The sequence below is a fragment of the Perognathus longimembris genome, chromosome 1, assembly GCF_023159225.1.
Source record: "Perognathus longimembris pacificus isolate PPM17 chromosome 1, ASM2315922v1, whole genome shotgun sequence".
NCBI lineage: Eukaryota > Metazoa > Chordata > Mammalia > Rodentia > Heteromyidae > Perognathus > Perognathus longimembris.
Window position 1 is genome coordinate 54213546 of NC_063161.1, and position 23567 is coordinate 54237112.

At 47.8% G+C, this 23567-nt stretch overlaps 2 protein-coding genes across 4 annotated transcripts in view; one reads left to right on the forward strand and one right to left on the reverse strand.

The window, feature by feature from the left end:
* The window catches only part of Racgap1 (Rac GTPase activating protein 1), a 30754-nt gene extending 28554 nt beyond the window's left edge, over positions 1-2200 (forward strand). For both annotated transcript variants that reach the window (XM_048364747.1, XM_048364738.1), the window contains exon 17: positions 1544-2200. In XM_048364747.1, coding sequence (XP_048220704.1) covers positions 1544-1619 — 76 coding nt within the window. In that variant the 3' untranslated portion in view covers positions 1620-2200. The remainder of the gene's footprint in view (positions 1-1543) is intronic.
* A 13901-nt stretch (positions 2201-16101) lies between these two features.
* Positions 16102-19804, reverse strand: Aqp6 (aquaporin 6). 2 transcript variants are annotated; one of them, XM_048364760.1, is made up of 4 exons: positions 19213-19803; positions 18421-18579; positions 18090-18170; positions 16102-16470 (listed from the first exon to the last, which is right to left on the reverse strand). In XM_048364760.1, exons 1-4 carry the CDS (start codon positions 19600-19602, stop codon positions 16273-16275), a joined length of 828 nt encoding a protein of 275 aa, XP_048220717.1. In that variant the 5' UTR covers positions 19603-19803; the 3' UTR covers positions 16102-16272. The 2 variants fall into 2 exon arrangements, with proteins under 2 accessions (XP_048220717.1, XP_048220728.1); XM_048364771.1 differs by lacking the exon at positions 18421-18579 and having other exon boundaries at positions 19213-19804.
* Between the last annotated feature and the right edge of the window lie 3763 nt (positions 19805-23567).

A 23567-nucleotide genomic window follows, 5' to 3' on the forward strand; every position in this document is an offset into this window, starting at 1 on the left:
CCTCATCTCAACTAATAAAAAGCTGGGAGCTCTAGTTCAAACATGTCATCCATCTCAGCTGTGGTGAAGGCTAAAATCAGAAGGATGGGAGCTCGAGCCAGCCTAGGCCAAAAAGCTCTTGAGAATTCATCTCAAAAAAGCTAGGTGTGGTGGTGTGCCTCTGTTATCCCAGCTATGGCAGGAAGCATAAATAGGAGGATTGCAGTCCAGGCTATAGCTAGGGCAAAAAGCAGAGCGCTGTCTCGAAAATAATGAGCAAAAAGGACTGTGGGCATAGTTCAAGTGGTAGATTGCCTACCTAGCAAATGTGAATTCCTGAATTTAAACCCCAATACCCCAAAAAAGAAAAAATTTGGAGCCATATTATCCCTACTTAATAAGAGTCTGGTTAGGTTGGTAGTACATGCTTTTTAATACCAGCTCTTGTAGGCTGAGGCAGGAATATGAGCTTCAGGCCAGCCTGGGCTATATAGTGAGACCCTATTTCAAAAAACCCAAAAAGACAAAAAAGAATCTTGAGGCCTGGTACCAGTGGCTCATGCCTTGTAATCCTAGCTACTCAAGAATCTGAGATGGGGGAGGGGGGAATGAGGGAGGAGGTAACAAACAGTCCAAGAAATGTATCTAATGCCTAGCGTATGAAACTGTAACCTCTCTGTACATCATGTTGACAATAAAAATAAATAAATAAAAATAAAATCCTTTGTAAATAAAACCCCTTCTCACCTAAAAAGAACAAAAAAAAAAAAACCCAAAAACACAAGAGGCTGAGATCTGAGTGTTTTCATTTAAAACCAGCCCTGGCAGGAAAGTCCATGAGACTCTTCTCTCCAGTCAGCTGCCAAAAAGACAGAAGTGGAGCTGTGGCTCAAGTGGTATAGTGCTAGCTTTGAGCAAAAAAGCTCAGAGACAGCTCTCAGGCCCTGAGTTCAAATCCCAGGATTGGTGCACTTACACGTGCGTGTGCACGCATGCGCGCACACACACAACAGAGAAAAGACAGAAGATCTTTACTATTTTCATTTCAGTAGTACCAAGAATACATCACAGAATAATTGTCTAAGGATTCCTACTTTTAGTCATTTATATTAGCTAACATTGTGGTTGTTTATAATTTTTATTTTCATGGAATATTTTCTGACTCATTCCCTCCCTCCCTTCCTCCTTTCCTTCTTCCCTCCCTCCCTCCCTCCCTCCCTCCCTCCCTTCCTTCTTTCCTTCTTCCATCCCTCCCTCCCTCCCTCCCTTCATTCTTCCCTCCCTCCCTCCCTCCCTCCCTCCCTCCTTCCCTCCTTCCCTCCTTCCTTCCTTCCTTCCTTCCTTCCTTCCTTCCTTCCTTCCTTCCTTCCTTCCTTCCTTCCTTCCTTCCTTCCTTCCTTCCTTCCTTCCCTCCCTCTCCCCCCTCTCTGTCTCTTTCTCTGTCTCTGTCTCTCTCTCTGTCTGTGTCTCTGTCTCCCTCCCTCCCTCCCTCCCTCCCTCCCTCCCTCCCTCTCCCTCCCTCCCTCCCTCTCCCTCCCTCCCTCTCCCTCCCTTTCTTTTGTAGGTTTGGGAGTAAAAGCAAGTCTGCCACCAACCTAGGACGACAAGGCAACTTTTTTGCTTCTCCAGTCCTCAAGTGAAGTCACCTGCCTGCTACTTGCCAGAGTTTACTGACTGCAAGAAAGGACGCACCTGTACTCTCTGCTCTGCAGCCTCCTGTACTCATTACTACTTTTAGCATTCTCCAGGCTTTTAATCAAGTTTAATTGTGCATGAGGGTTTTATTAAAACTATATATATATCTATCTCCCTCTCTTTCTCCTCTAGTAACATAATATCAGCGCCTTGTGCTGGTTGTTATTAGAAATTTTTAGGTGAGAGATCTTTTCTACAGGGGCAGGGGTAGGTAAGAAGGGATAATATGGAATTTATTAATGATTCTTTTGGGGGCAAAGACATCTCTTTGACTTTAAGCCAAATGCTACATAGAGGTACTTTTTCATGAGACAGTGACTGAAACCTTACATCTTTGGTAAGACCGATTTAGGGCAGGAAGTGAGAGGGCAGTGTAAAGAAAGGATTAGGCGGAGGATGTAGGATGGTTGCCTCTCAACACTGAAGTCCCGGGGCTGGGAATATGGCCTAGTGGTAGAGTGCTTGCCTCGCATACATGAAGCCTTGGGTTTGATTCCTCAGCACTAGATATGTAGGAAAAGCCAGAAGTGGCGCTGTGGGTCAACTGGTAGAGTGCTAGCCTTGAGCAAAAAGAAGCCAGGGACAGTGCTCAGGCCCTGAGTTCAAGCCCCAGACTGGCAGAAAACAAAACAGCCACTGAAGTCCCTTCTTTCTTTTGAATTGAGCTGTAGTATGGAGTCAGCAGAAAAATGGGATAGGTTAAGGACAGAACTAGTGGTGGGAGAATGTTTAGCTTTAATTGGGATTGATTAGGTCTTAGTATAAAATGGCACAACCTTGTAATACTACAACCTGTATTTATCTCTAATGGACTACTGGTTGGGCTTTGGACTTGGTTGGGGTCAATGCTTGTTTGTTCTAAAGTTGAATTCATTTTGATGGCTGACCCTCTTACCCCTTGTCCAGTGAAGCCCTATTTTCTAAAGGTCAGTTTGCTATCTGTCTGGCATCCCAGCTAACAATTAAGATTAGCTTGTAAAGGAAGATTGTCAATATTTCGTGTGGCAATAAAAGCCACATTTTTGCTTTTGCACTTTGGATGCTGACTTTTCCCATGAAACAGTCACAGCTAGATAAATGTGCATTTTTTTTCTTCTGTCAGATTATTCCCAATATCTGTAAAAATGTTTTTCTTCTGTGGAATGTTTGACTTATATTGACCTTTGTCTATAAGGCTCATATTTGGAATAATATTTGGAGAAAAGTAAATAGCTTTTTCAAAATGTGAGGCTGCTTTTCTTGTTTTGGATGGTACCTTTCAACACATCTTAGAGAACAGCTATCCTCAAAGTATTTCGAGTCTCTTGTGCATCTCCAGTTCTCATTCTCTGAACCCAGTGGCCACCCCTCAGCTCACCACTTGGAGAGATTTATTTCTTTTTTCATTCTTTCTTTGTCCAAACTAAAATTCTAGATATTGTATAACTGTTTTCATCTTACTTGAAGCAAGAACTTTAAACCAAACACCCCCCCCCCCAAAAAAAAAAAAAAAAACTTTTAAACTAGTCTCTGGGGACCAGACTGGTACAGATTTAACAAAAAGAAAAAATTTGCTGCTGGCTGGCTGGCTGCCTGGACCATCCCTCACTGCTGGGAGTGACTATGGAGTGAGCCGGGCTGATTAACTGAGGGCACCTGCACTTGGAACTCTGAGGCTGGTGAACAGAATGTATTTGAGATTGAACGTAAACAGTTGCAGGCTTAATATGTAGCCGTGGAGAGAGGAGGCAACCTACTGGCTTTTTTCCCAGGAGGGGGCAGCTCTCACAGCAGGGCCCATCTGCCTCAGCAAATTGACAGAGGATGGGTCCCATCTCCCCAGCCCTCCCCCTTAACACACATGACTGCTAGGCTGTAGTGTTTTTTTTGTGTCTTTGTCCTAGATGCTACCTCTTTTCTTGTGTCTTTGCAAGCTTTAAGTTGGCCTGGCTCCATATTTGCTGTTCTGTAGCATCTCCCCAAGGTACATTTGAAGTCACTAATGTAGAGGAAGTAAATGGATTGTGTAACGTTAGTGAAGTCAAGACTACCCTATGCAGGAATTGATGGCCCATAAATGAAAAAGGAAATAGTCCTGTGTGTCAGATGTTGGCAGCTCATAGTTGTTCAGATTTTGGGCTAAGCCAAGAACCCTTAGCTGCGAAAATAATTATGATCTTAGCAAAGGGGAAAAATGTACCCACTTTCAACTTAACAGTGCTTCATGTGGAACAGCTTGACTATTGAGGGATTCCTTAATTAAATTATCTGTGCTTTGATGTGACCAGCCCCCCATCTCTTGGTCCTAACCCTTTCTGAAGCAGTTCACCTTTGATGCTATTTAGCTTTATTGTATTTGCTAATAATAGGACTCTAAATTGTGTTTTCTCCTATTCTCAAGTTTATATAAGAATCCTAAGTTTGGTGAGTTTTGGGTTTTTTTTTTTTATTCTTTTGAGACAAAGTCTTTTATGAGGCCTAAGCTAGTCTGGCACGTGTTACGTAGCCCTTGCTGACTTGGGATTGTCCTGCCTTAGCCTCCTGAGTGCTACTTTGCCTGGCTCTGTGTTTGATGCTTTTTCAACAGGATGAGCATTACATGGCTGATCCAGCACTATTAATATGTATTACTGGATGTGTAGTGTTTTTTCCTTAGGCTGGGGGAGCATGACTGAAGTGATAGAGCACTTGCCTAGCAGGCACTAAGTTCTGAGTTCAAACCCTAGTAATGCACATACACATGCACATACTCACACAAGTTTGTTGCTTGTTGAGATAGAAGGCATCTTAGTTTCAGTTAGAAGACAGTAGGTACAGTTAACTACCAGAAATTTTTCTGGCTGTGAACTGAACTTGTGGTAATGAGAAGGTATTCTTGTATTCTTATATTTATGCTTAAATTATCAGAAAGTGCAAAATAACATCAGAGAGCTGAGAGCAGGGAGCAAAGAAAGGATTGATGCTTTTGTTATGATAGAGACTACCCACCTACTTCAAATAGATTCATGTACAGTAGTCCCTTTAACTTTCAGAGTATATGCTTCAAGATCCTCTAGTGGTGCCTGCAAACCATAACCGTACATATACTGAACCATACACACACACACTCCATGATAAATTTTAAATTTATAAATCAGATATAGTATATACAATAATAAAAGTTTATGCAGTCTCAAGAGTTTTTGCTTTAGAAAGTGTGTGGAATCTGCATAGTTTTATCATGTGGCCTGCAGTATTAACACATAGTTGCAGAATTAATCTGTCTCCACATTTTATGCCCTGGTGAATCCTTTACATTTTTCCTGTGTAGGTTTATTTTTATATGCACGGCCTCACAACTTGCTGGGCAGGCACCCTGCCACTTGAGCCATGTCCTCACTTCCTTTTGCTGTAGTTTTCAGATAGGGTCTCACACATTTTGCTTATGACTGCCTTGCACCATGGTTCTCCTATCTCTGCCTCCCATGGAGCTGGAGATACAGATAGGAGCCACCCAACTTGATGTAGCTTCTATTGGTCATCTTCTAGAAGTTTCATGGAAGCTGAAGTCTTGCTATGGATGATGTCCTTTCTCTATCAAATTCAATTCTGTTGGAAATGTAGCAGCAGCTTCGTTAGCAGACAGTCTCTTGGTAACTTTTATACTTTTCCATCCAAGCCTGTTTCTCAGTCTATGTGGCTATCCCTTTCTTTCAGTAAATAGCTCCGTGTCATGCTTTCTTTACTAAAGCCTTTGTACAGGCACTTTGCTTTCTAGTGCAACCCACTGCAGTCAAAACACATTTTCTGTTCATGCCTTCCATAAATGGAATGTCTTCTCCATCTTCACTACACACTCACCACACCCTTTTGTAGTCTGAGAGGTATGACAGCTAAATGCTCAAATTTCCTTTTCCTTCATAATTTCACAGGCAAAAGGTTTGTTCTCACAGTAGATCTTAGCAGCTTTGGCATAACATTTTTTCCGAAGTCATGAACTTTCACCTTTTTTACTTGAAGCACTTTTTGGCTTATCCAAATCACCAGCACCACTACTCGTGTTTTGTGGCCATTTAGGAAAATAAGGCTACAACCACTGTGAAAACCTGATAGTTGGTCTGATAGGTAACAGGCAGGTGGCAGGCATATATATCCCAGGGCAGACAGAGAAGAATGGCACAAGAAAGTCATGCTTACTAATAACTGCATATGATTCAAAACTGATGAATCATCCATTTATGGAATTTTCCATTTGATGTTTTTGGCTCATGGTTGACTGCAGGTAACCAAAACCACAGATGGGAGCGCTAGTGTACCCATACCCACATTACATATCCATGCACCTCCATATTTATATCCATACACAGCACGTATGACTTCTGTTGGAAAACAAGGCATTCAGTGGTAGGCTAAGTGGTTTTCCTATATGTATGTAACTTTTTCTAGGGTTCTCACCACGGCCAAGAAAGAACTATTGTAGAAGCCTACTTTTGAGAAGTGAGACTGACAGAGTTCAGTATTCAAATCGGCACATCATGGTAGATTTTTCAATCAATGTGCTTTGATATTTGATATGATCTTCATGATGACTCAGGTTTCAGCCAGTGATTTGAAATACCTTGCAGAATTGAGACATTTGCATTGTGCTTCTAGTGTAAACAGGGTTTGGAGAATGGTCACTTAACCTTAAGAACTTGGTAAAAAGGTTTTTTTCTTAATATACTTCCTGTAGCTGGCATGTTTTGTAAATAAGTGCAGGAGCTGGGCCAGAAGTACCTAACTTGTGTACTTCATCAGACACTGGCTCTCAGAGCTGTATTTGTTGATAGTTTCTATTCCTGCAGTCAGGTAGAAGCCAGTTTCATGTCTCCAGGAATAACCTTGTGTGTGAGAGCTTTGTCCTCTGCAGGCATGTGGGAGGGGAAAGGAGACCATACTTGGTAGACTCACAGTTGGAAGTAGGGATTTTTCATTTTCCTTACCTTCTCCCCCATAACTCTCCCAGGTTTCATTAAGCTTTACTTCTCTCCCCCACTCATCCCCTCCCCCCATAGTCCTGGGGCCTGAACTAAAGAGTCTGGGCACTGTCCCTGAGATTTTTTTGCTCAAGGCTGGAGCTCTACCACTTGAACCACAACTCCACTTCTGGCTTTCCTACCCAGGCTGGCTTTCAACTATCATCCTCAGATCTCAGCCTCCTGAGTAACTAGGACTACAGGCTGAGTAGGCTTATAGGCATAAGCCGCCAGTGCCCAGCTGGTGGGCACCAACTATGTGTTAGGCTCAGACCCATGTAAATGAGTAGTAAGACTTGCAGTAGTAAATAAGACTTGTCCCTTGCTGTCTTTGGTCATCACTGCAGATAAACTTAACTGATTTTCTGGAAGTGGACTTGTGGCTCAAAGTCTTAGAGCTCCAGCCTTGAGCAAAAGAGCTCAGGGACAGCACCTAGGCCCTGAGTTCAAGCCCCACAACCTACCAAACAACAAAACTGATTTTCCATAAAACCTCTAGGAAATGTAATGTTTTCTACTTGGAATGCTATCATCACTTGATCTCATCACATCCCTGTGAGGTAGGCAGTACAGGTAACGTCCCAGTTGGCAAATTCAGAAGTGATTTGGCCCAAACTCTCACAAACTAATGTCTACATTATCTGAGGTTAGATCCTGGAGGTGGTAGCTCTTAATCTGGAGGTCAGTCATGGTGCCTGCTATTTTAGACTTTTAGCATTTGTGGGATCTGTTAATCATGTATCATAGGTATCCTGTGACATTCGCTTGGACCCAGTATTATTTAGATCCCAGGCAAGGAAGTGAGCAAATACAAAATGAGCAAAGCTGGGGCTGGGAATATGGCCTCGTGGTAAAGTGCTTGCCTCATATACATGAAGCCCTGGGTTCGATTCCTCAGCACCACATATATAGAAAAAAGCCGGAAGTGGAGCTGTGGCTCAAGTGGTAGAGTGCTAGCCTTGAGCAAAAAGAAGCCAGGGACAGTCCTCAGGCCCTGACTCCATGCCCCAGGACTGGCAACAAAAACAAAACAAAACAAAACAAAATGAGCAAAGCTGAAGATGATCATTTACCTTTCAGAAGTTGTCCCCATTATTAAACTTCTTTTTCTTATTTTTGAGACAGGGTCTCACTCTGTTGCTCAGGCTGATCTTGAATTCCTGAGTTCAAGAGATCCTACCTCAGCCTCTTGATGAGGGTTGGGCTTACAGATTTATACCACTACTTCTGGCTCTGTAAGAACTTCTGTTTGTAAATCACACCAACCTACAGCCAAGCTTGCATTGAGGATGGTGTATGGGTGGAGTTGCATGCTGACAGAGAGGTCTGGACTCTTGGGGAGAGAATTTGGGGCAATTCTAGTGGTTCAAAGAGCAGAGAACCTGGGCTTCGTGATCTCAGGCTGTTTTCTGTGTGAAAGGAGGATGATGAGCCAGTGGTAGCCCTTGAGGTGGTAGTCTGTTTCAGACCTCCCATGTATGGCTTCCGTGCTGGGACACTCTAAGCCAAGGACAGTCTCTGAGCCAAGCCAAGCCATCAGCCTACTTTGAGGAACGTGTCAGCGGATTAGTTTATTGGCTTTCCCCCCTAGTGGCATTAGCTCTCACCCGTCTCATGTTCACCATCTGGCTTTGAGTAAGAAGTTTTCAAGTGATCGCTCTTCAGCAGCTTGCTCTGTGCCAGGGCTTTCTGAGGGTTGTTCAGCATTTTCCCTCATCAACCCTGGGGCCCAGTGCTCTCCAAGAAGACCACATATATGCATACCTGAACACTTAAGAGCTCAGAGGGGGGGTGGGGGGAAGAAATCAGCTTAAAGGAGACTGAGTCTGGGTGGTTAATGGACCAAAGTCTTTTTGTTGTCAAAACTTAAAAATGGCTCTGTCCTTAGGTGAGCTTTGAAAGTGGAGTTGCTCCTACCACAGAGAAAGCTCTTGCCTGCCTGTGAGGTGATTCAGTTTGTGCAGATTTTAGTAGCTAGAGAACTGCAAAAGGGTTGAGGTTTTTCTTCCTCGTTGGAGAGCAAAGCCTTGGGGGTGGTGATGCTTAAATGAACCACCTTCTCTCCTTCCAGGGAGCTGGCTGCTCTCTCCTTCTGGGTTAATATACATTGACTGGGGCTAAACGCCTGATGCTTCTGGACAAGGTCCAGCCCGTCACAGAGCAGCCGCACTGTGGTGATACAGCTGCTGGCATTAAAGGGCTAAGCCCTTTCCAGCTGCTTTACTTTAACGGGAACCGCCTGCAGTCGGCAGCTTAGGGGAGCTGTCTTAGCCCGATTAGGAGGAAATGACTAATCTCTGCATCTTCTCCTGACACTGCTCTGGAGGCTCTGGGGAAGATAGCCTGGTGGGCTGGAGAGTGGTTGGATAATGGGGTTGGAGTATCAGCGTATTATCTCCTCAAAATTGTGATCCCAGCTTGACATGGCTTACATTTTGTTTTGCCTCTATGGGAAAAGTGGGGTTCTCTCCATTGAACTCTGTCACTGAGGGAGAGGATGTGTTTACCCATGAGGCATATCCTGATACCTAAAAGCTGGTATAGCAGCAGATGGGTGGGGTTGAGAGGACAGCCATCCCTCCTGAGAAGAAGATGAAGCCACCTAGTAAAGCTCGCTGTGGCCTTCTCTTATAAAACACTGACTTAAAGAGCCAAGAGTTAAAGAAGTGATCATTTCATTGATTGTAAGATGTGCTTTAGAAATATGGGGTTAATAGCAATAAGACTTGGAGCATCTTACAATCAATGGTTTCTTGTGAATGCAATGCAGTGTTTGTTCTTAGTGGCTCATAAAATAGGCGTACATGGTGGGCTGGGGATGTGGCCTAGTGGCAAGAGCGCTTGCCTCGTATACATGAAGCCCTCGGTTCGATTCCCCAGCACCACATATACAGAAAATGGCCAGAAGTGGTGCTGTGGCTCAAGTGGTAGAGTGCTAGCCTTGAGCAAAAAGAAGCCAGGGATAGTGCTCAGGCCCTGAGTCCAACGCCCAGGACTGGCAAAAAAAAAAAAAAAAATAGGCGTACATGTTCTTATAATCATTATTTTCAATGGAAGTGTTAGCTGTTTACATCAGAAAGGCTGTTGGGGGCTGGGAAGATGGCTTAGTGGTAGAGTGCTTGCTTAGCATGCCTGAAGCCCTGAGTTTGATTCCTCAGTACCACATAAACAGAAAGCCAGAGTGGTGCTGTGCCTCAAGTGGTAGAGCACTAGCCTTGAGCACAGAGAGGCTCAGGGACAGAGTCTAGGCCCTGAGTTCAAGCCCCAGGACCGGCAAAAAAAAAAAGCCTATTGTCTGGATCAAAGGTTCAGGCCAGGTAAGCTGTTATTTTGGTATCGTCAAAGAGTCAGTAAAACGGCAAGTTCCAGCCAGATGCTGGTGGTTTACAACTGTAATCCTAGCTATGAAAAGGTTGAGATCTGAAGATCACAGTTCCAAGCCAGTCTGTAACACTCATCTCCAATTAACCAGCAAAAAGCTGAAAATAATGCTGTGGCTCAAGTAGTAGAGTGCTAACTTTATCAAAACACAGCTCAGGGATAGAGCCCAGGCCCTGAATTCAGCCCTAGGACCCCCCCCCCTCTCTCTCTCTCTCTCTCACACACACACACACACACACACACACACACACACATCCAGCAAGTCCCAGTAGTGCATGCAAAAACAAACCCAAGGAGTTTCCTTAGGTCTGAGGACAGCTGCTGTAGGAAGTGCAGGGAAACTAAGACTCAACCAAAACAGCATAAAGAAACAGACAAGCAAGTATAGGGCAAGATCAAACCCTGCCAGTTGTGATTCCCAGGACTAGTACATGTGGCCCCTGGATTGGAGGAGTGGGGAAAGGCCATTGTGAATCAGTGTTTGTCCTGCTGGAGGTCAGGAAGTTTTAATAAAGACTTGAGAGGTATTCCAATGTTCTATATGGGTAGGAGGTTGGGCGTATTCATTGTAATCTTGCTCAGTTTGCTCACCAAATCCAGAACTTTCCCTTTAAAGTGAAAGGCTGTGACTTCAGGGAACCAATGAGAAAAGGAAGCCTCATGGGAACCATTGCCATGTAAAGTAGGCTAAAGCTAATTTTGCTTAAGAAAGCCTGGTTTGGACAGTGACTGTGCTCTAATGGTCAAGGAAGAAGGTGGGTAGAGGTGAACCCAGCATATGTGGGAGCTCAGGAGTGAACTGAAGCCATACAGCCTCAGAGGTTGTGTCATAAAGTTGGAATTCAGAGTGAATACGGCAGATTGGAAGGGACTAGGAACATTTTCCTAGATGGAGGAAACCTATCTAACCTGTAGCTCCAGATTCAGACACCCTTGACTATTATTCTTACTTCCCTGATCACAGGCCAGGCCTTTGATGTATTCCTGGGGCTAGGGTGTAAGTTCTTGGTCTTTTCCTGTCTCTGGCCTCCTCTCCCTCTTCTCTGACAATCATTGCCCCTTTATCTGCCTTAATCAAAGCTCTGAAACATTGTTTTTTCATTTCCCCTTTTTCTGTCGATTAGCTGCAGCCTATTAATTAGTGCCATTGGACTCCTGTAAACCTCCATCACGAACCATGTCCTGCCTCCTCAGCTTTGCTAAGTATGTGGCTGAGCCTTGGTGTGGCTCTCCCTGAGAAGTGATTACAGATCTAGGCTGTGCTGACCCCTGCCACAGCGGCTCCCCAAGTGCCCACAGCTTGGTCCAATGCTTCATCTTGATTAGCTCTTAATTTCCTTCCTGTTTTCCTCTCTGGCATTCCTGGGCCCTAGCACTAAACGTATGTCACAACTCTCTTAATATCAAGCTCTTTTGTCTTACAGGACTGTTCCCTAAATTTCCTGGTTACTCTCCCCGCCGCCCCCCCCCCCCGCCCCTGTCCTGGGGCTTGAACTCAGGGCCTGAGTGTTGTCCCTGAGCTTTTGTGCTTAAGGCTAGCTCTTTACCACTTGAGCCACAGCTCCATTTCCAGCTTTTTGGTGATTTATTGGAGATAAGAATGTCATGGACTTTCTTGCCCGGTTCAGACCTTAGCCTCCTGAGTAGCTAGGATTACAGGTGTGAGCCACTGTTGCCCAGCTCTATTACTGTTGTAGTCTCAAATGCTTTTCTCTTTGGGTAATCTCAAGCTCTTTTCCCTTTGGGCCTGTTCCCTGCATTCCCCCATGCTATTATAAGTCATAGGGAGCAGTGTCATAGGACCAATGTGTGGGTAATGCTGTCTCCTGACCTGGTAAGTCTCCCATCAAAACCGCAAACAGCTGCTTCCACATTCCCTGACCTCTTAGATTACAGTGATCTTTGGTCTAAGCTCTACCTAAAACCTCAGCTCTGATGTTGGCTCTCTTTTATTTGCTTTCCTATGAAATTCCAAATCCTCAAAGCTATGCTTCTTTTTATTACTATGCCACTCGGCCTCTTATCCTTATTGCCTACTCTCCAAACCACCTTCCCCAGCTACAGTCACCTCACGACTTTGCTTCTCTATGAGAAGGCTGTTAATTCTTTTCTTGGGGTTGACTCTTGACTCTTCTCTGCCCCTGAGAGTCTATCCCTGCTTCTTGTTAAACACATTCGCTTGTGTGCACTGAGGATCTGCTAATAAGCCTTGCGTATGGGAAGGATGCAATGTCTAGTAACAGCCTTGGCCTGAATAGAAACTGCCTTCCGTACTCATGGTGGGTGAAATGGAATCTACTGTGGTAATGATGGAGTGATTAAGTGACTGATCTTGCTAAATAAACATGGCTCGTGTTCTTTTTTTTTTTTTTTGCCAGTCCTGGGGCTTGAACTCAGGGCCTGAGCACTGTCCCTGTCTTCTTTTTGCTCAAGGCTAGCACTCTACCTCTTGAGTCAGCGCCGTTTCCGGCCTTTTCTGTTTATGTGGTGCTGAGGAATCGAACCCAGGGCTTTGTGCATGCTAGGTAAGCACTCTACCGCTAGGCCACATTACCAGCCCCCATGGCTCATGTTCTTCAGCAACCTTTTAACTCTGCCCCATTTTCCAGTAGAGCAAATTGAGGTTCAGGATTCTTAACTTGCTTAAGTCCCCCATCTGATAAGTGCCTGAACCTGTATTTTAAACGGTCAGTGCTGCTAGGCACATACCTGTAATCCTAGCTACTCAAGAGGTTGAGATCTGAGGATCTTGGTTCAAAGCCAGCCTGAGCAGACAGATCAGGAGACACTTACCTCCCATTAACAAACAAAATGCCAGAAATAGAACTGTGGCTCAAGTGGCTCCAGCCTTTAGTTAAGGGACAGCACCCAGAGCCCCGAGTTATGCGCGTGTGCATGCGCGCACACATAACACACACGCGCGCACACACACACACACACCCTTACCTAAAACTATATTGTCAACTTCTATTCTTATACTTACCCCTTTTAACCTTGTTGCACAGAATTGTCTATGTCCGTGTGATTTTTCTTTGGGAAGTGGAAGTCTGGATCATTGTGCTGCTGATTCTTTTCTGTCAGTCGTGAGGTACTGTGTCCCAGAGCCTGGCCCCTTCTTGGGCCTTTCCCTCTTGCACATTTTGGTTCCCAATGAGGCCTGTCCACTTTATACCTGCAGGTAGCAGGTTAAAAACCAGCAGTGGCAATGGGCAGTGGTGAGGGGCTTCCTGCCAGCCAATCGGAAGTGACCACCTAGGCTCCATGCTCCCATCATCTGCTCCTGCTAGGACAATCATCAACATAAAAGGCTAATTGTATTAATCACCAAGGCACCCATCCCAGGTCCCCCTCCCTTTCGGGAGAATTGTGAATTGCAATTGCAGATGGCTCCACTGATTGAAGGCAGTGCTCAGCAGGGAGAAGGGCCAGATCAGATTACACACCATTAATTAAAAACTTCCCCTGACAAATGGGAGGCAGGGAGTACACACCAAGGGTCTCTTGGTTGGGTCTCTGTTCTCTCCAGACCCCCTCCTCCCAACCAGACCCAGGGACTTTGGCGGCGAAGCCTGCTTTCCCAGCTGGGGCTGCTGAGACTGAGCTTGCCAAAGGCCAGCCCTTCCCTCATCCCAACAGATGGCCTGCTGTCCTATTAAAGGGCTCGAGAGAAGGAGAAGCTAACCTTTGGTTGCTTCTGCATCTAACCTTCGATGCTCTTCAGTATCTAACCTAATTCCTCACTTCTCAAGAAGCTAATTTCTGCCTCTAGTCTGACCTGACAAGACAAATGCTAAAGAACTATCAGTGAAAATAGCCCCTACTTTCTTTCCCCTCAGGCAACTACCCCTTGCCCTTTAGGCCTGTAAGTTCTGGGACCAGACTGATGTGGCTGCTCTGAAGTGGCGAGTAGACACTCAGATGTCTGGCCACGGTCCTCTTCCAGCCCCTGCCTGCAAGCCGAGGCTTCCCAGCTGCTGTCATTTGGGCTCATTTGCAGCTGTAACTCCTGCATTTTCCTCCTCTTGATCAATTACTGCCGCCTCTCCTTCCCCAGCCTCAGTCATTCATTCATCAAACTTTTATTGAGCACTGAGTGTGTGCTTGGCTCTGGGGATGCAGAGATAATTTGTCAGGAAGCTCAAGAGCCTACTGTAGAGCCCCACCCCCCTCTAGTTCCTGCCTCCTTCCTTCCTGGGTCTGAAGCTTATGTAAGCCCCCCCCCCCCCAACTCTATTTTGGAATATTCTAAGTGAGGATCTGGAGAGACCTTAGGGGTCTATGCAACTGAGCGAGTGACCTTTAGCAGTCAATCATGTCCTCTTCACACACTTATGCACACACAATATACATAGGCATATCCAGCTGTTCCCGCTCATAAAAGGGCACCGGAAGCCCTGGGCCCTGAAAGATTGCAAAAATGGATGAGTGGAACCCTGCTGGAGAGATGTGAATAGCACTGACAATAGGACAGAATGTCTAGCACAGCTGCTGGAGCCATAGGCACTGGAGACTCCGCTACTGTGGTGGTCACAGGCTGGGCCGGTTGTCCTTGGAAGATTTTTGGCAGCCCTTCCCCCATCTCCAGCCCCTTGGGAAACATCATGGAAAGGGACTTAGCCTTTTTTTTTAATTTTTTTTTTTTTTTATGGATTTGGTTGCTGCATCTCAGGGTACCATGGTGATGGGCTCCATAGAGATGAGAAGAACTGACTTTTATTGGCTTGTCTCTTCATTCCAGGGTCCCTCCCCCCAAGCCCCCACAGCCACAAAACTCCCAGGGCAGTGGCCCCAAGAGAGAAGAGAGCAGAGTCCCTAGTGAGTAGACGAAAACCTGCAATCTTCCCTCTCTCCCTTCTTCCCTCCGCCCTCCCATTACCAACAGTAATTGTCCTCAAACCCAATAATTACAATAACCGCAACAATCATCATCATTTATTGGGATGGTTTTACCAGCATTTTTACTTCCTAAAGTACTTTTTAATCACATTATTTTCATAGCAGTCCCTAGGGGGGAAGATTATACCCATTGTATAGCTGGGAATGCAGAAATCCAGACCAGCCCTCAAGTCATATAGGCAGAGGAGATTTAGAGTATCCTTTAAATCTTCACAAACCAGTATGGATGCCTGGCATCCTTCAGAGGCACTAACCCTTGAATCTTGGTGTCTTGGGTCATTCTAAGAACTTAATTATCCGCACTTTTAGGGGTACTGTGATGAGCTGAGAGTGGGAGATGGGTGTTCCCCCTCAGGATGGTTCTGTTACGTGGTCTGGGGGGATGGATGAGGGCAAGCTCTTAGGGAAAGCCAGACCTGAGACAAGGCCTGTCTGGTCTAAAGCTCTCTTCCTTATACTACTCCTTTGCCAGCCTAAGAAAAGATTCCTTATGTCTGCTCTTCCCAAGGTGGGGTGGAGAAAATGAGGGGCATAGATCTCTTGGAAGGGCAGTCTCAGATTTCAGGAAGCCCCTAGTGTGAGTCTTCATACATCTAAAACCATCCCCCTGGGCAGGAAAATAACTGAGTAGCTCAGAGGCTGTCCCAGGGCTCAGTGCTAAGATGCCTGTCCCCTTCTCCCTTGATGGGTGAAGTGGGGCTCCCTGAGTTCCTGGTCAGAGTGGGAACAGAATGACTGAGCTCCAATTATTATTCTCCCAAGATGGGGATCTGGAGGCCCAGGAGTTCCACTGGAGTCTAGCTGAGTGCCACAAAGGGAGACAGCGTCATCCTCTTACTCCCTTGCTTTGTCTTCCTAATAAAGGGAAGGCCTAGGGAGAATGAACTGGATGGATTTGATCCCACATGCTCTCTATACAAATGTAGAAGCTGGGCATGGTGTGTGCCTATAGTCCCAGCCACTTTGGAGCCCATAGTCTGGAGGACTGTGAGTTCAAGGCCAGCCTGGACAATGCATCAAGGCCCATCTCAAATCCAAAAAATAAAAAATAAATAAAATAAGGGAGGTAGGGAAGGGAGGTAGGGAAGGAAGGGAGGGAAGGGAGGGAAGGGAGGGAGGGAGGGAGGGAAGAAGGGAGGGAAGAAGGGAGGGAGGGAGGAAGGGAGGGAGGGAGGAAGGGAGGGAGGGAGGACCAGGCATGTGATACCAGGGATGGAAGCTAGCACATTCTTTCCTGCTGCTCACCCCAAGACTCCCAAGCCTCCTTATTCCCTCTGGTAATTGCCCCACTAGGAAGATCACAAGTCCATGATATAATGGTGCCTGAGGTGCCAAGGGCTATTCTGGGTCACACCCTCTCTTCAGTGTCCTCTGAATTACACTGGGAGTCTTTCTTCTCAGGCTCCACCTCCACCACTTTCTCTTCTACTGTGGTGCCCATGAGGATGGCCAGTCGCTGGGCCAAGGTCTTGGTGTCAGGGAACAGGATGAAGTTGTAGATCAATGAAGCCAGGACAGCCCCTGTCAGGGGTCCCACCCAGAAGATCTGAGAAGACACAAGTAGACACCACTCCCATGAGCTATCTGAATCGGAGTGGTTTGGGATCCTGCCTACTTCCCGAGTGCTGACATGGTCTCCCAGGAACTCTCAAAGGTGATGTATTTTGTTTTTATGCTAGTCTTAGGACTTGAACTCAGGGTCTGAGTGCTGTTCCTAAACTCGTGTGCTCAAGGCCAATGCTCTACCACTTGAACCACAGCTCTACTTCTGGCATGTTATTGGTTAGTTGGACATAAGAATTTCACTTCAATCTGCAATCCTCCAGATCTCAGCCTCCTAAGAACTAAGATTACAGGCATGAGCCAAAGGTACCTGGCTTTAAAGGTGATTATTTGAAAGCTATGAATCCTGATTCTAGGGCCCCCGAGGGGAGAGGATCTTGCCTTGTGTGGAGTGGGGCCAGCTATTCAGGCATGGCCTGGGCTGGGAGACCTGAGGCTAGTCTTATACTTACTCCCGCTCCTTTCCTCTCCCCTCTCTTGTTTCAGCCAAGTTCTAGCTCTTGCCATTTCTATCTCTGCTGGTGTGTGCGTGTGACTATTTCTGTTTTTCTTTATTCAAGTTTGAAAATTGGTCCAGCTGGAGAAAGTGCAGAAGGAAACAGAATATAAAGCCTGGGACAAGGCTGCAGCTCCTGTCATGGCCTATTTCTTGTCAGTCCACTGGGTGCCACATGCGATCAGAGCTGGAAAGGATATAATATATAAGCCAGAATATTCACTCTGTCCTTCCTCAATTAGGAAACTTCCATTTCCAGGTCTAAATGGTCCAGCTAGGAGTTTATATCTTCCCAAGTCTCTGTGGACCCTCACTGCTAAACCTATCATCTCTAATTTCTTTTTTTTTTCTCCTTTCCTTCCTTTGTTTGTTCCTTCATTTCTTCCTTCTTTCTATCCCTCCCCTCCATTTTTATTTTTTATTTTTTGTCAGCCATGGGGCTTGAACTCAGGCCTGGCCGCTGTCCCTGAGCTCTTTTGCTCAAGGCTAGCACTCTGCCAATTTGAGCCATAGCTCCCCTTTTTCCTTCCTTCCTTCCTTCCTTCCTTCCTTCCTTCCTTCCTTCCTTCCTTCCTTCCTTCTTTCCTTCCTTCCTCCCTCCCTCCCTCCCTCCCTCCCTCCCTCCCTCCCTCCCTCCTCCTTTCCTTCCTTCCTTCATCCCTACTTCTTCCCTTCCTCCTTATCTGTCTCTGTATCTCCCTATTTCTCTGTCTCTGTCTCTGTCTTTGTCTCTGACTCTCTCCATCTCTCTGTCTGTCTGTCTGTCTGTCTGTCTGTCTCTCTCTCTCTTTCTTTCTTTCTGTCCAGTCTTGAGGCTTGAACTCAGACTCTGGGCACTGTCAGAGACCTTTTGTGTTCGAGGCTAGTGAGCCATAGCTCTATTTCTGTTTTGTTTTTTTGTGATTAATTGGAGATAAGAGTCTCATGAACTTTTCTGTCTGAGCTGGCTTTGAACTATGATCCTCAGATCTCTGCCTCCTGAGTAGCTAGGATTACAGGTATGAGCCACCAGTGCCTGGCTTCCTGGCACTCATCTCCATTAACTGCCATATTTATTATTTCTGTTCAGCCCTTTCTTCCTTCCTCCCCATGGCTGAGAGTCTCACCCAGTGCACTGTGAACTTTCCCACGATGACAGCAGGACCGAAGGAGCGTGCTGGGTTCATGGAGCAGCCAGTGAAGTAGATCTGGAGAGCAAGCGCAGGAGCAGCATGTAGAGAGACTTGAGGCAGCTGGGGGGAATCAGACCCTCGGCCCTGCCTCCGAGGCCCACCCTACCTCACTTTACAGCCCTGTATCCAGGAGCTGGAGAGCCAGACACTGCTATGGTCCCAAGGCATTGAGGGGCTCCGGAAGAGACACGTCCTGTGCCAACTGGTTTACCCAAGGAGGACCCTCCCGTGTATTCATGTCCACAGTATTCCCTTTGCCCCTTACCCCAATGAGGTGACCCAAAGCCACAGAGGTCCCAATCATGGCGGCTGGGGAGCCTCTTGCATGACGATTGTCCGTAGAAGCAAAGACACAGAGCACTAGCTGCAGGGTCAGAATCAGCTCTACTGCCACCGCCTGGCCAGTCGAGGTGCTGTTTTGGACCTTGGCAGAGGAAGTTACACTGGAGTGGATAAGGGCTCTGCCCACAGTGTGGTGAATCCCATGGGCCTAGTTTCCTCAACAGTAATCACGAAACACCTCACAGAGCCCAGCTCTAAGACCTAGTTCATAAAGTCCCTGCACACCTCTCCCGGGGGGGCGTGAGCAGCATTTCTTCCATCCCATCAGAGGCGGGTAGGAGCTCTAGACTTGAAGAGGACAGTCCAGAGGTAGGTGAGTAGGGCGAGCGGGAGTGAGGCCAGGGGAAGACAGAGGAGCAGAGGGAATGAGGTAGAGCTTGGGGGGGGGGGGGCGGGGGAACCAAATGTGGGCAGAAGCCCCTTCTGTTCCCTCCCCCCAGTCCCAGCCCTCCCTCAGCTATGCCTGCTCTTAGCTGCCTAGTCCTTCCATTTCCCCTTCCCATGGCTTCTCCTTCTCTGTCTGTTCCTTACACCACAATCCCCTTCCTATTCAGCCTAGATGAAAGCTCAAGTGTGGGGTCCAGGGCCGAGCTCGGAGAGTCGAACATGTGGCTGAGTTGTTTGCTTCTCCATTCATTCCCTCTGCTCTGGGTCTGAACACCCTCCTCGCTAGTCCTGTCTGGTGCCCGTGCCCATTGCCTGCACAAGTGCTTACCACATTGATGCCCAGGGTCCCTCGGACGTTCCCGGGTGTGAGTCCGTAAAGCAGAGCCGCCCCCACCGTAGCCCCTGCGAGCTGGGCAGCCACATAGGCCATGGCCCGGGGCAGAGAGATATAGGAGCCTACGAGGAAGGCCAATGTCACGGCAGGGTTGGCGTGGGCCCCGCTTGTCTTCCAAGAGACCTGCACGGCTGTGGCAGTGGCCAGGTTGAAGGTGATGGCAATTTGCAGCACAGAGGGAAGTGCGGAGGGCCAGCGCAGGACTGAGCCCACGCCGAAGAACACGTACAGCCCCGTGGCCAGGAACTCGGCAAACAGCGCCTTGCTGATGGCAGCCCAAAGCCTGCTCACCAGCATGTACATTCTGCTGCACAGTGGCTTCATGTCCTCACGCCTGTGCCTTGGCTGTCACCTCGGTTTCTTGAGGTGCCTTTCCGCTCTGGTCCTCTGTCCCACTTGATCTCTTGTCTCTGCTGGACTCTGGCTATCGCTGTCTGGGGAGGACTTTGCTGGCCCCACCTGCAGCTCCTCTGCCCACTGTTCTCCCAAGGAACCAGCTGGTGTGACTGGCAGGGGGCTGAGGAAGGGATGGGGTTATGCATAAATGGGGGTGGGAGGAGGGGTGGTGCTCACGTGTCTGTTCCACCCTGAGCTCACCTGACAGGACGGGGCCAGAGCACTGGGCTGGAACTCGCAAAATGGACCAAACGCAAGCGGCAGTAGAAGGGCAGGCAGTGGGCTGTAGACGAATCACTGGTGTCTGTCTGCTTAGGGGGAGCAAGTTCACACAGCTCCCCAAGTCCAAGGCCAGAGCCTTTACAGGGACTCCTGCTCACTTAGTCAACACCCACCCCCCACCCCCAGGCTCTGCCTGTCAGTGAGCTGAGCAGATTCTGCGTCCTCAAAACCCAGATGTGAAATGAAGCTCTGTCCCTTATTCCCACCCACAACCCCACTCGCAGGTCCTAGATGTGAATAGAATCAACTGCACTAAGAACACAGGCTTGTATGGGGGGAGAGGAAGTGTGGAAGGGGACATAGAGGAGGGGTTCATTCCGCAGTAATTTAAACTGTGCCAGCTGCCAATGTGGCAGTGGGTAACTCTGCTGTGTCCTGGTGGAAATTTCCATCCCATTCCCTCACCTCTTCTGTCTCTGCCTTTCCTTAAAGCTTATCTATTTTGAAGCTGGGCACCTGTGACTCATGCCTGTAGTCCTAGCTGCTCAGGAGGCTGAGATCTGGGGATCACAGTTCAAAGCCAACCTGAGCAGGAAGGCCTGTGAGACTAACCTCCAATTAACCCCCACTAGGAAGTGGAGCAGTGGCTCAAGTGGCAGAGCACGAGACTTGAGCATAAAAGCTCAGGGAGGGGATGGGAATGTGGCTTAGTGGTAGAGTGCTTGCCTAGCATGCATGAAGCCCTGGGTTCGATTCCTCAGCACCACATAAACAGAAAAAGCCAGAAGTGGTGCTGTGGCTCAAGTGGTAGAGTGCTAGCCTTGAGCAAAAGGAAGCCAGGGGCAGTGCTCAGGCCCTGAGTTCAAGCCCCAGGACTAGCAAAAAAAAAAGAAAAAAGAAAAAAGCTCAGGGATAGCACCCAGGCCTTGAGTTCAAGCCCCAGGGGACACACACACACACACACACACACACACACACACACACACACACATTTTTAGCTATGCTGGCCCTAAGGTTATTTATGCCTAGGTTTTCCACTTGCACCCCCAACAGTATAGGAAGGCATTTTCTCAAAGGTGTTCCCTCTCAGAAGCTGCAGCCAAGATGCACAGTATTCATAAACTGCTTTGTTGAATGACAACTCCTTTGTACAACTACTTAAAGATAATAAAAAGTATTCAAAAAGAAGAAAGGAGGAGGAGGAGGGAATCTGCAGAGCCAATAAAATCATGTCCACATGGGGGGGGGGAGGGAGGGCGGGCCCTGACCTCCTCCCCAGCTATACCTACTTGTCCATAGATGTCACCATGATGTCTTCAGGCTCCCCAGCTATGGTCTCAGTCAAAGTAGACACCCCTCTTGTCTACCACTCAGTTGGTGGTCCCTGGCCCCTTTTCTACCTCCCTCCTTCCCCCACCCTGCACATGACTTGGCTATGCCCTTAACTGTCTTTCTATCCACATGCGCTGCTCCAATCAATTCTCCACACTGCAGCCAGTGTGATCTTTCCAGAACACAAAGCAGATCCTGCTGCTCCCTGCTGAACTCCCTGCTAGGCTTCCCATCCCTCCAGAAGCTCCTGGCTTGGCTCAAACAGGTCCTCTGTGATCTCGCCCCTCCCTCAACTCTTTGTCCCTTTCCTTGTCTTGTCCTTTGCCTTTTGGCCTAGTGGTTTGAGTCCTCTGCCTGGCTCTCCTCTCCTTCCAGAGCGTCTCCTGTGTCCTTTGTTTGGATGACCCCTACCGCAACTCTTCCCCCATTTTAGTCCCAGTAAAATTACCTCACCTACCCAAGCATATTGGCTCATGCCTTTAATCCTAGCACTCAGGAGGCAGAGATGAGAGGATTAAGAGTTCAAGACTAGGGCTGGGGATATGGCCTAGTGGCAAGAGTGCCTGCCTCATATACATGAAGCCCTGGGTTTGATTCCCCAGCACCACATATACAGAAAATGGCCAGAAGTGGCGCTGTGGCTCAAGTGGCAGAGTGCTAGCCTTGAACAAAAAGAAGCCAGGGACAGTGCTCAGGCCCTGAGTCCAAGCCCCAGGACTGGCCAAAAAAAAAAAAAAAAGAGTTCAAGACTAGCCTGAACAACAGGCAAGACCTTGTCTCAAACCTAAGCTGGGTCCTAGCTACTCCGGAGGCTGAGATCTGAGGATCATAGTTCAAAGCCAGCCTGGATGGGAAAGGCATGAGACCCTTATCTCCAACTAGGTACTGAAAAAAGCTAGAAGTGGAGCTGTGACTCAATGATACAGCACTGGCCTTGACTAAAGAACCTTAGGGACAGTGCATAAGCCCCGAGTTCAAGGCCCAGGACTGGCACACACACACAAATGTAAAACAAAACAAAATGCCCAATCCAACAAAAAAAAAACAAAACAAAACAAGAAAACAATCTTACCTTCCCACTTGTGTTCTTCCCGCTGTCCTGGCGTCACCCTGCCCTCCCCAGAGAACCCCTGGCATCTCACCCGGTGCACATTGTTGCCAGTGCTCAGCTTCTGGCTCTCTTCTCAATATGACTCCATTTTCATTCTCCTCCATACCTCTTGGTCCCATCTGTGCTGCTGGGCTCTACTGGAGAAACTGGCCAGCCAGGCAGGCTGTGGCCACAGACTATGGTCTCTGTCCTCAGCAGGGGCCGCAGCCCTGCTCAGCACTCCTTCCATGGTCTCTGGTCCCCTTTTCCCCATGAGGGTCTTCAAGCTCTCTCCTCTCCCCACCCCCAACACCCTGTTCCTTTTGGCTTTATCTAGTTAGTTTTGGTTGGTCATGGGACTGGAACTCAGGGCCTGGGTGCAGTCCCCAAGCTCTTTTGCTCAAGGCTAGTGCTTTACCACTTGGAGCTACAGCTCCACTTCCAGTTTTCTGATGGTTAATTGGAGATAAGTCTCACAGACTTTCTTGTCCAGGCTGGATTTGAACAGTGATCCTCAGATCTCAACCTCCCGAGAAGCTAGAATTACAGACATGAGCCAAGCACCAAGCACCTCTGGCTTTCTTGTAGCATCACACCAACTGCGCCTCTCATACTACCCAGACAGACAGCCTACCAGCAAGGCCTCTCCCATCCGGAATTCCTCCCCCCACAACTTGCCTGGGCCCCCCCAAGCCCCCCATATCTTTGAAGAAGAGATATTTTTCCCTGGGTACTTGTGCCTTGGCTCCTTTGAATGTTGAATGACCGGAGCCTGCTCTTGGCTTTTGGCTCTTCCTGTCTCCCTCCCTCTCCTCCTTCCCCTCAGCTTCTTTCCAGAACCATGTCTGGTGATCAGGGGTAGAAGATCATGGTTTGAGAGCCATCCACCCCTGTGCCTCCTCTCTGGCCCACTGTGACTGCCATGTGTGCTTGAAGCTCCTCCTGGCCTACTTATGAGGCATGCCCATTTGAGGGCTCTTTCCACCCAGACTTGAGACTCGGGGTATCTCCCATTGGCTCCTTTTCTGTTCACCCTCAAGCTCAGCCTTTGTCTGCTTCTGGTCCACTGCTCTGCTCACTAGCCATGACACTGCCTGGGCCCGGGGCCTCCATATCTTCCACAGGCTCTGGGCCTCTTTCCAGGGCTCCAGCCCCATACGGCTTCCTCGCTGCTCCTGTGGCTGTCCCTCCACGTCCCTTTTCTCCTGAGTGGCTCTGCACAGGCCAGAACCAGGGACAATCCACATGC

Excerpts from the sequence above, each read along its gene's own strand:
- Aqp6 (XM_048364760.1), bottom strand. The coding sequence starts at position 19,602 with ATGAAGCCACTGTGCAGCAGAATGTACATGCTGGTGAGCAGGCTTTGG. Across the intron at positions 18,171-18,420 it reads CTTTGGGTCACCTCATTGGG|ATCTACTTCACTGGCTGCTC; the intron begins GTAAGGGGCAAA and ends CTTGCTCTCCAG. Across the intron at positions 16,471-18,089 it reads GAAAGTTCACAGTGCACTGG|ATCTTCTGGGTGGGACCCCT; the intron begins GTGAGACTCTCA and ends GTGTCTTCTCAG.